Source organism: Colias philodice, chromosome 8 (genome assembly GCF_061535455.1).
Source record: "Colias philodice isolate Cphi_HAF_F1 chromosome 8, ilColPhil1 Martin Lab GWU primary, whole genome shotgun sequence".
Classification (NCBI taxonomy): Eukaryota; Metazoa; Arthropoda; class Insecta; order Lepidoptera; family Pieridae; genus Colias; species Colias philodice.
Window position 1 is genome coordinate 1,627,379 of NC_143093.1, and position 12,449 is coordinate 1,639,827.

The following is a 12,449-nucleotide window of genomic DNA, read 5'->3' on the forward strand; positions in this document are numbered from 1 at the left end:
ATACTCCATTTCTAATTGTATTTGAAAAAAATATATCCTAAAACTATAGACAGAGTATGATGAAATAATAATTCCTGTGAAAAAGTAATAACTCGATATAAATTTTCCTTCTATTTGTTACAGTGAGCTGACGTTACTGGACGGTATGGCAAACTGCGCGGGCTGGAGCGAAGAGTTGGTATCCAAGGTAATTGAATAATTATTAATAAACCTCTTTAAGATTAGATCAAATAATTAAATAAAAAACCGTTACTAGAAAAATAATAATAAAATCTTACCTAATCTTCATTTAAAATAGAGTACTTTATTGTGATACCACTCTCGAAAGGTTTGCAAACTGCAGAAAATAATGAAGGTATATAATTTGTTGTCTTGTAATTTGGGCATACCCAGTGTCAATCTCAAAATTGAGACAATATAATATAATCACGTAGTATATTATTATTAGTCTGTGATATAATTATTATAATCTAACGATACCTTTCAAGCAATTACATTAAGCCGTTTACGAAACAGAGCGTGCCAATGAAATATGATATACATACCTACATACATATTATTAGAGTTAGTACTTATAGCATAAGATCCTTTTACTTCATTTAACGTAGTATTATATAGATAACTAGCTTTCCGCCCGCGGCTTCGCCCGCTTTGTCTAAAACACAATAAATTACATATACTAAAACCTTCCTCTTGAATCACTCTATCTATTAAAAAAAACCGCATTTAAGCATACATAGGGACATAGGGATAGAGAAAGCGACTTTGTTTTATACTATGTAGTGAAGATATAATCAAAACTATAATTATGAAACTTCAAACTGGATAATTTAAGTGTTAAGGATAATAGGTACTAGATTTTTTTTACACTTTTTGAATTGCCATAAAATAGAAATGATTTACCACCAGTTCGGAATGCAGTTTATTCAAAGAAAAGCCGACAAGAAAATCAACAAGAAACGTTTTATAATTTATTGATGAATACTATTAAAATTTGATTATCTTTAAAAATTTAGGATCAGTTATCATACCAAATCTGTTACGAAACCACTATCAAAATGATATAACAGTTAATATGATATTAATTATAGGGCATTTTCAATCCGCTGCACGCTCGTGTGAACAGACTCTTATGGTGGCAGTACACATGGGCCCAACGTGTTGGGCCAATGGGTTGGGCCAACGTGTAGAGAGCTACTTGGCGGTATGTTGGCTTCATTAGCCTAGTTGGCGCCAATATTGGCAGGCCAACCGAATGTTGTCGGTTTTTTGTGCACACATCAAAGGATCTTGGCGCGCTCCGCAAACAGCGTTCACACGTTGGTGTCTTGTTCAGTTTGTTGCTACCAATAATAAACCAATCTCAATAAATTAGATGTTTTATTTTCTATTTATTATATTATTCTAGATGTTTTTCTTATCTCACTTTTATACAATGCGATAAAAAATGAATATATTTATAAAATGAGTAAAATAGTATTAAAAAGTTACTTGTTCTTAAAAATTAAATAACAATATACAATGAGCATGGTTTTGATCAAATTGTGCTTTATTACATAAATAATATTATCATTTAATATAATAATATTATATATAATGTTTAAAGTTTCATTTTATAGGTAATTACTTAAAATTAAATTAAGTGTAAAATGTACACATTTTAAACATTTGAAAAAATCTAAACATAATAATGTTTTATTTATACAGAAATAAAAAAGGACAATAGAGATTGGAAAATGGTATCATCGCAGACGGCAGAGTACATTCATTGTTATTGATGCACATGTACGTAATAATTAAACGCACTGTATAAATAAATTGCCGCGGCTGAACTTCTACGGACTACGTCCATCCTTGAAGCGCCAATGCAGAATGATCAGTACGCCAATGTGTGAACAGGAATCTTGATATATCCTTCATTTTTTCCCAACACGTTGGCCCAACGCCTTGGCCCAATGTGTACTGCCGCTATTACAATTACCAAACTTTCATCTTGTTCTCGTTTTCATTCGCACGAAAACAATATACAGCTATTAAAAATAATGGGTTTCAAATTAAATTTAGCGCTACAGTTTCAGGGTCGGTTTGGTCTCGATCTTTTTTGTGAATTATTAAAAACCATGACTCAACCCGTCTCTTTCCGCATATGATAATTATGAATTCATTTATTTTTGGTATCTATATATTTTCTAGGTATTAATTAGTTTTCAACCGACAGAAAAAAGAGGGGAAGTTCTCGATTTGACTGTATTTTTTTGGGTTTGTTACTCCTAGTACCTATATTACTTGCAGATAAATACTTAATGCTTATTACAGCTGCCTTCAGGAAACTCAAAATTCATTTATGTTTCTTTGGCTATTTCCTCATCTCCTGTACTGCCTATAATTTAGCTTCAGAGCTTACAAACATTATAACTTGGGTTCATATGTTAAAGACAATCAATATAATAATTAACTTTCTATCAAAACATTTTTTCCATAAACAAGAAGACAATTAGGTCACCTGTGGCCATCCGGCCATCAAGGCAAGATATTGCCTCATTTGTAAAAAACGAACATGTCACTAAGATGTAAGACGAGATGGTCACCATATTATACCTACTGTCAAAACCCTAGCTTATGGAAAAATCCTGTATATATAAAAAAATATTGAACATTTTATAGGTTAGGTACAATCTTGTCATTTGTCCCCCAAAATAGGTCAGCCTGTATACTAATTTTTCGATAAACGAATAACCCTAACACCAAAACTGCTAAACCAAGTACTTAAATAGTTCGTTAACAACCTAAGCGAGATTGTATCGAAGTATTTATGTGAGAGCTGTAACAATAGAAATTGACAATATAGGTGAAACTCCACCGCAGATGGAACTGCATTGTCAAGGGAAAGTTCGTTATTGGTACATCAGGTTAATGGTTCACGTAATGTGTTTCGATTTTAAGTAAATTTCTAAGGGTTTGTTGTTTGCAAAAGATAGTTGGTTCATCTTCAGTAATAAAACGATATTATATTTTTGAAAGATATATATTTGAGTCGCGTCATAAGTCAATTTAAGTATTAGTCAGCTACTATAAAAGTCTCAATAATTATTTATCAAAACAATGATTAAAATAGAAGAAAGAAAGAAGTGTTATCAGATTCCAAATATTGAGTAGGTGTGATAGGTGACAAGAGAATTGAGAATGAAGAATGTTACTAGGTATGCCAAATCCCTTGAAATTGTGTCTCAGTAATGCCTGTATGTATACAAATACACTAGTTTTTGTCGTAGTCAAAAATACCAAGTAGTTTTGATTTTATACGCATTCAAAGTTTCGAAAAATATCGAGTCCCGCTAATAGTCACGTGACCGCTTGTGACGTCACGTCACAACGCACCGCGCGGCCGCGTCCCCGCGCGGTGTGTATAAAGCAAAATTACCAATCTTCTATTGGATGATACGTGTAATATTCAAGACCAAATCTAAAAAATAAAATATATATCAAACTAGATGATATGTTCAACGATTCTGTTTAATCAAAAACATAAAATTTTAAAATTTACTCGATAAAAAAAAATCACCAAGTTAGCTCTAATTTTCACACTTTTACGTTTTCTACTTGACATGGTAATACTTATTATGATTTTTTTTTTCATAAACAATTATATTAAAACATTTGCAAGATATTTTTCAGAGCATTTTGTGTAATTACTTTTAGTTTTGGTTTTATCTGCGATAATAATAAGTAATATATATAAATATTATATATACCCTGTTTTTGTTTAATTCTTCACCCGACCAACTTATATTTTAGTATAGTTCTCCATATCATTCTCATCTTAAAACAAGAAAAAATCTTACTAGCCATCTACCTATACCTACTTAGCCCATACGAGCAGAGCAGAAGCACAGTCTAGTATACAAGTAAATAAAAACAAAACAATATATACAAGTAAATATAAACTGTATATTAAAACTTGTATAGAAAACAAAGGATAACGCAAAACAGCTGCAATGTTCTCAAAATATTATACCTAATATGTATGTAGCTTACGTCCTTTGCAACTATAAAAAACAACTTATCCGGCGAATTGGTAGTTGTATTTTTACATTTAGGAACAACACATGATTTTCTGGTATTTGGATTGGACATTTTTAAAAGTATTTAATTATAATTTCGACGGCACGGGCGCGCGATCGCTAGCGGACTGAGTGAGCCAGATTGAGCGTGTTGTAGTGTGACGTCACACCATCACCGGGCGTTTACAACTTCTTTTACTTCTAAATCGGAAACTAATTGACGTATCGAAGTAATTTTTTCACTAGTATTATTTATTTTTGACAGAGAATATGGAGTGCTAATAAACAAAATTAGTGAACATTCTCCATTATTATAACATACAATTAATTAATAGGGTCGATAACATCTTTAAAAAAACAATAATAAATACGCCAATATTTTTAATGAATAACGGAAAGTTCAAATTACAAATTATTTCCAAATAGAATTTCGTTCTGTCCCTAAAATAAAATATTTGAAAATTCTTAAAAAAATCATTACAAAAATAAAATACTTCAGAACGATAAATTTATCTTAAAATATTCCAGGACAAGCAACGACCACCGATTTACAATCCAGAGGATTACGCGACTTCCCTCAAGAAATGGGGCAAAAAGTTGAGTGGGGGCAATTTATACGAAGTGGACCCGGGGCAGGACCCCAACAAGGCGAGGACCCTGCCCAGCCAGGGGAGTAAGGATTTCAGGTAAAAAAACAATCCTAGAGTTAATATGAAAAATTTGTAAAAAAATTTCTTTGGCCGAGTTAAATATGTAGTATCTAAAATTAAAAAAAAATCACATATTATAGCCAAATCGTATCCATATTTCACAAATTCTGAATCTGTTTTGTTTAGCTTATACAGGGTGTCCCAAAACTCAACGTCAAGCCAAAACAGGGCGATAGGATTGATTGTAACCATCATGAGAAAAATCTGAAAAAAAATCTATTCCATGCAGTTTGAAAAATATGGGCATTTAAGAAAAACCTAAAAATTTGGTCAACCTGTAACTATTTTTCGGTTATTTTGGTTAATTTTTATTATTTTTGTTCATTTAAACTTTGGAACCGTAACCCTAAATAACATTTCTAGAACCACAGTCAAAAATAATGACACAATTGCCCCAAGTTTCCTTGAATTGAAGACTATTTGTTAAACTATGAATTTAAAATTTTCAAAATTTGTCGACTTTGACGGCCCCTCCTTTAAAAAAAATGTACTAGAGTATCTTGGCAAGTGCCATTAAAAGTTGGCGCATTTAATCAGGATTGTAAAAAAGTACAATACTTGTTAGTTTCATACTAAAAAAAATGAATGAAAAAATAAAAACCTCAAGTAACCCGATTTTTGCTAACCCATTTTATTCAGTTAAAATGTTTTTTATTCGCACAAACTCTTGGTAGGTTCTTAGTTTTACGGCAAAATGATAAGAGAGATGGATAGTGGACATGTTTGCCATGAGTGAGCGAGACAGATAGTGACGCCACTTTTACCAAAGTCAACAAAAGTAAGTAAAATTAAAAAAATAATTAAAAATCTTGACCTAGTTTACTTTAGGTTTATTGAAATAAAAGTCAGATAGGGAAATAACATTTTTTATTACAATAAATGTTCAAATTGTTTACCATCAGCCTCAATACACGCCCTACATCTTCTTAAAAAAGATTTACTTATTAGCCGGGCATATCCTCGAGAGTTGGTGTCCTCAGCAGCTTGAGAAATTCGTTCACGCAGCTCGGCTACTCGCTCAATGGGCTTTGAATAAACTTTTTCTTGGAGAACGCCCCAATAAAAAAATCCAGGGGATTTAAATCTGGGGAACGGGCTGGCCACGAGATAGTGCCTGAACGTCCAATCCACCTTCCCGGATATTCCTGGTCAAGGAAATCTCTTACTTGCACTAAACACGATCGGAACGAAACGGCGTCACTATCTGTCTCGCTCACTCATGGCAAACATGTCCACTATCCATCTCTCTCATCATTTTGCCGTAAAACTAAGAACCTACAAAGAGTTTGTGCGAATGAAAAACATTTTAACTAAATAAAATGGGTTAGCAAAAATCGGGTTACTTGAGGTTTTTATTTTTTCATTCATTTTTTTTAGTATGAAACTAACAAGTATTGTACTATTTTACAATCCTGATTAAATGCGCCAACTTTTAATGGCACTTGCCAAGATACTCTAGTACATTTTTTTTAAAGGAGGGGCCGTCAAAGTCGACAAATTTTGAAAATTTTAAATTCATAGTTTAACAAATAGTCTTCAATTCAAGGAAACTTGGGGCAATTGTGTCATTATTTTTGACTGTGGTTCTAGAAATGTTATTTAGGGTTACGGTTCCAAAGTTTAAATGAACAAAAATAATAAAAATTAACCAAAATAACCGAAAAATAGTTACAGGTTGACCAAATTTTTAGGTTTTTCTTAAATGCCCATATTTTTCAAACTGCATGGAATAGATTTTTTTTCAGATTTTTCTCATGATGGTTACAATCAATCCTATCGCCCTGTTTTGGCTTGACGTTGAGTTTTGGGACACCCTGTATATCTCAAGGGACAAAATAATGTATGAAAATATACGTCAAAAAGTTTTGTAAGTAGCCTATCCAGTCGTGAAACTTTACCGTATCCTACAAGTTTATCACAGCGATTTACATATTTAATAAATTATTGTATTTTAATTATTTCCTTAGGAATCCATGCCTAGGAGTGGGAGAGGAGATGAGCCTCCGTCAATTCGGATCTCCCAGCGAACTCCTCACCAAGTTACGAGCTGATCTTCGACTTTCCTTCCCAAGGTAAGACTATCTCGCCTTCGCTTCGCTCGCGTTCACTTCGCTCGCGTTTACTTCGCGTTATTGCGCCGTGCAAATTTCTATTTTAGTTTAATATAGGTATGTATTGATACCATTTAAAACATTTATTTACTCAATTCGACTTCCTTAGAAGCAACTTTGAATCGTCATAACATAGTTTTACCATTTACCACCGGTTCGGAAAGCCATTATTAGCGACCCGCCCTACCTTCGCACTGTTGCAAATTATTGAATTTACCTTCCTCTTGAATCAAACTAAATATCTATTAAAAATGCTTGCATTGCTTGCATCACAATCTGTAGCGTAGTTTTAAAGAACTTGCATATAAACGGACAGCGGGAAGCGACTTTGTTTTATACTATGTAGTGATTTTTTATCAGGGTAGCTATAGCCTGTTTATTCTTATGTAACAACAGCATTTAACTACAATTTACCATTAAATCCAACAGTAAGCAATGTTATTTATCCTGGCTTCGATCGTAAAATGTAACGGTGTTCCGTTTTATGGTTATGAAACATTTACATAAAAACATGTTTTGTCTGTTTGTTGTATTTTTCTAAGGCTATGTCTTTTCCCATAAAATCTGCATAAACTTAACTGAATTGTAATGTATTACGTAATTATATGACTGGTAAGTAAATACATAAATTTTAACAGCGCTTGTTTGAAGCCATTATTTTTAATTAAATAGTTGTTCTTCACTTACAATTATTATTAAATAATGGTACTATAGCGTGTACGTTACAATCCAGTGGTCTTGGGTTCGATGCTCGATGGTAAATAGTAAAAAACAGTCTGGCATAGCACAGAGAGATCTATCCTATAAGAAATTTAATGTAATTCTTAATTTGTCTGCCTCCTACCTCACAAGGAGACATGCGTCTTCTCTAGTATTTAACAGTTACTAAGGGCATAACCAACGTATATAAAAAAATATATAGGTAACTGTAAATCAATAGAAAAATAGGCTTTTTTGTTACATTTTTTAACCCAATTTCAATATGACGGAGCTAAAACATAAATAAATATAATCAAAATACGTATATAGTAAAAAATGTAGCATCTCTTCTCTGCAGTCGGTATCATTCCACATTCTTAAACTATAATAACGGCCATTAAAACAATATAAAATGCTACTAAAAACAAACGTGACCAGAATAACTATTGCATCGTAAATAAAAAAATATGACCACAAGATAAGTAGAGAAAATTGCTCAGTCGCTGTACAATTATATGAAAGAAATCCGAATGGTTCATAATATTTGTATAATAACTTTTGCGGGGATAAAAAGTTATTCTTCACAAATTATATGTCATTTTGTCTGGCTTTTTATGGTCGGTAAATGTCGATCGTCTTAACAATTATTCCGGCGCTGGGATTTGTTGTTCAAACTTACAATTAAATGTTTTTCCATTTAAAGAAATCTTTTGTTTTCTGAACAGATTCTAGTTCGCTAGACACTGTAATGTGTCTAGGTGATGTCTATTATAAGAATTCAAATCTGAAATAAGTAGTATGGATGTATATGGGGGCGTCCATAAATTATTAAGTGAGGTGATTTTTTTTTTAATTTTACGGTTTTCCGTTAAAAAAGATACTTAAATAAATTTTAAAATAATATAACAATGATATAGCATTATAATTGTGGCATAAAAACCTTACAGCCAATTCGAGGAAATTCATATTATAATAAAGCTTTAAAATTCCACCCCGTCATTACAAACAAAACAATTTAAGAGTGATATTAAAACACAATTTTACGAGCATTAAAAATGTATAAATGAATAAACTTTCTGTCTGTTGAAGTGCTCGTAAAATTGTTTATGTTATAATAATGATGAACCTGAGATTACTTAAATTAAGATTTAATTTTAGACTCAACTGGTGAGAGAAGTTATTTTATTTATAGACTCAGAATAACACTATAATTAGATACAATTAAAATCAATTGATTTCAAATACGAAGTTTTAAGAGCGGTTTTACCGCGTGCTGATAATGTCTACAATTAGAACAATGTGGAGATTTGATGGTTTGGTCCAAATTAATAATTTTATCAGAAATCGTTTTAAAACTCCATTCTTGTACACTTATGAAATTCACTGATTGTTGTTATGTATTTCTAGGGCAAAGAGTATGTCAGGATATTATTTTTAAGGGAAATGATGGGGACCATGTGATTGATAGCATGATGGTCCACACCCATAGTCTACTATTTTGTAATATATTTTAATTTCCGACCCAAAGGACCAAGGCGTATAATATCTTAAAGATATCATTGCCATACCAAAATGTAAAGACACAAATCGGGGTTGATCGTTCTAAATTGTTAAATGCACGTATAGCGAAATTTTAACACCTTTCTTACTTCCTATGTTTGTGTTAATCTAATGGTTTTAAACATCAAACAACTGTTAATATACTGTCAATCTGAGTAAGGGCCGATTTTTCAATGCTTGGATAAAACTTATCCGTCCAATAAAGTATTACACGATAATATTAAAATGTCACGTAAACTGTCAAATACGGGCAATTAGAATACGTTTTTAAAATGGTAGTTTTATACATTATTCGACGAATAAGTTTTATCCAAGCATTGAAAAATAAATTATTGACAATATTTTATTATAATTTATAATATTTTCCACTAGCTTTGTCCAAGAGTTCGCAGGCGAGCCGCTAGATGGCGTCACACTATTACTAGAGTTGTTACGCAACGTGCAGCTCAGTCAGGCGGGGGACGCCGCGCGGGGACCACCTGCGTTAAGGAGACGACCATTGCTTGATGAATTAGCTTGCTTGTGAGTTTATTTATTTTTTGATGTGTTTTTGTGGTTATTTTATGCTAGATTTTATTTGGAAAATAGCCCATTTTGTAATTAAGTTTCTTTCGCTTTTTAATAGTCCGTAGTAGTTTTTTTTTCCCGTGGGTAAGTTTGTTTATCTACTGGCAGTTAGTAATTCTTTCTTTTAAACTTATTCCTGGCCACAATTTCTTTACTAATTCCAATCTGTAATTTCCTAAATAATTTCAACACGAAATTCTTTGAAACTAATTCCCGATTGTAACTTTTGCAGCCAATGACTGTATTTCTTTAGAGAAATAACGCTAGTGGATTTAAAGGAAGTCATTTATCTACTTAAATATATTTTAATTAATAACTAAAACTATTCTTCCAGACAATGTCTATGGAGCTGCAGTACAAGATACCCGGACTGTGTGCGGCGGCTCGTGTCTAGCTCTAATGGAGTGTATGCACTAGCTGTATGCATCATGTCGTCTGTTAACAAGTCTAGGATATTGGCGCTGCAGGTGAATGCAGTTTACATTATTATTATTTTGTTCTCTGTAATCTTTTATGTGTTATTAATTGTGTACAATGTTACGAACTTGTAGAGTCATCATTTTTTTATGTGGTTGATAATTTTATTTGTTTATTGACTGAAGTATAAGAAAGTGTTTTGGATTATTTGATAATGTAGCCTTTTCATCATCTGAAATACTCAAAAAATTACATATTAGTTTTATATCTATGAAAAATAATTAACTCTTAATACTTAATTAATGAAATACACACAGATGATACTGACACTGTGATGCTGACCATCACAGTGTCATTATCACATTGAAAAGCTCACAGTATCAATACCACACTGGTTATGTTACAGTGATATATCTTATCACTCGCGTCAATATCGTCGTATCATTGCCTCATTACCATTTCCTCTTACCTTACAGCTATTAACAGCTGCGTGTCTACCCCCCGCAAGCGGTCACAGCGCAGTATCCGAAGCTCTATCTACTCTACGATTACGTTATGGAGAGCCTGTTCGCTTTCGTTTCCTCGCCGGCATGGTGCAGAGCAGTGGAGCCCGACCTGATCTACAAGTGGCTGCTCTATCGTTTCTGGGGGCTCTGCTTGGTACTGCTCCGGGGCCGCAACGCAGGCTCTACATACAGGCGGAGTTAGAGCAGGCTGGGTTCGATGCGCGTGCTCTACGACAGGTGTGTAGAGTGGTAGAGTTGTAGAGTTGTAGAGCAACAATACAGTACAGTAGTAACGATAGAGAAACATAGTGATAGAATAGTGCAGGTGTAAGATTGATAGAGCGGTAGTGGTAGAGTTGTAGAGCTGTAGAGTTGTAGAACATCAATACTATAGAGTAGTAAAACAAACAACAGAGTGATAGCATAGTGCAGGTGTGTATGTAGAGTGGTAGAGAAGTAAACTAATAAAGCAGTAGAGCAACAGAGTTGCAACAAAACAGTTAAGAAGTAGAGCAACACAACTGTAGAGCAAAATAGTAGAGCAATAGAGCCACAAAACGGTAAAGTAGTAAAGTGCCTAGTGCAGCAGAATGGTGGAGTAGTAAAGCAACAGAATAACAGAGCGGTAGAGTAGTAGAGCTGTACAGCACAGGTGGTAGAAAAAAGTAAAGCAGCAGAACAGTACAAGTACTACAGCTTCAGAGCCGGTTCCGACGAGCTAGAGCATCAAATAGGTGAGTAATTATATAGTGGTAATATGCGATCTGATGCCGCCTGTGCATGCAGAAGCAAGAATCCATTGAGAAAGGTGAATGACGCGAAGAAAAATATTTGACGAAGGTGAAGAGATGGAAAGCTACTGACGTAAAAACTGAAAATTGAAATTATTCTATATAAATGTTATGTACTGTATCTGAAGAAGCTAGTAAAAGTAGTGATAGATAATGAAACCTCAATATTTTACTCTGAATAAAAAGCGAACAACACTTTTCTATTCCATTTATTTAACCATAACTTCCATTTATATACTTTGTGGAGTCAAATAAATGATCTTTCTTTCTTTCTTTCTTTATACCCTCATAATTTGTAAATACTTATATTTATATCAACATTCCTCATAACTTACATAAATCCTCATATTTCAACATTTCTTGCAGTCTGTCATCAAACTACCAAACCCCAACGAGCAAGTTCTCAAAGAAATAGAGAATTTCGAGAAACAACTCATCGATGTGGACACGCTCAGTGAGAAAGCGACAGAAGCGCAAAAGGACAAAGATGAATTGAGGCATAAATTGGAGTTATTGGAGAAGAGAGTTAAGGTAAACAATTAGATACACACACTATTAAACTGGCTTCAACAATTTGTCGTTCCAAATTTGGCACATATGTTTAGAAATTGTTTATAGGCTAACTTATCCAAGAACTGTACAACGCTAGCAACATACATCAATTTGATATACACCTCTTTAGAAGACAGAATATAAATGTGGGAAATTTTTTCACAAATAAAACCAAAGTTACCACATACCATCTTCTTCTTTATCTCAAAATTACTTATTTTAAACAAAAACAATTTTTTTAGACATTAGACCAAAAATTAACCACGTTATTTATTTGTTATAGATATTACAAGAAGAAAAAGGAATACTTTTATCACTGGAGAAGTGTTTAAAAGAGAAATGCTGTGAATTGCAAGAGGAAGTGAGCACTCTGCGCTCTGAGCACGGCAGTTCCAGTAGGAAGAAAACATTTGTGATTAAGAAAAAAAACTCCGCGCATAGGAAACGAGGTAATTTTTATTTTCTTTAATTTGTA

The 12,449-nt window shown here is 33.1% G+C and overlaps 1 protein-coding gene across 4 annotated transcripts in view; it reads left to right on the top strand.

Annotated features, from left to right (window-relative positions):
* The window catches only part of mwh (multiple wing hairs), a 111,668-nt gene that overhangs the window by 97,294 nt on the left and 1,925 nt on the right, over positions 1-12,449 (top strand). For all 4 annotated transcript variants that reach the window (XM_089697692.1, XM_089697693.1, XM_089697694.1 and 1 more), the window contains 8 exons: positions 124-187; positions 4,590-4,747; positions 6,739-6,843; positions 9,514-9,663; positions 10,043-10,175; positions 10,602-10,868; positions 11,789-11,953; positions 12,258-12,423. In XM_089697692.1, coding sequence (XP_089553818.1) covers positions 124-187; positions 4,590-4,747; positions 6,739-6,843; positions 9,514-9,663; positions 10,043-10,175; positions 10,602-10,868; positions 11,789-11,953; positions 12,258-12,423 — 1,208 coding nt within the window. The remainder of the gene's footprint in view (positions 1-123; positions 188-4,589; positions 4,748-6,738; positions 6,844-9,513; positions 9,664-10,042; positions 10,176-10,601; positions 10,869-11,788; positions 11,954-12,257; positions 12,424-12,449) is intronic.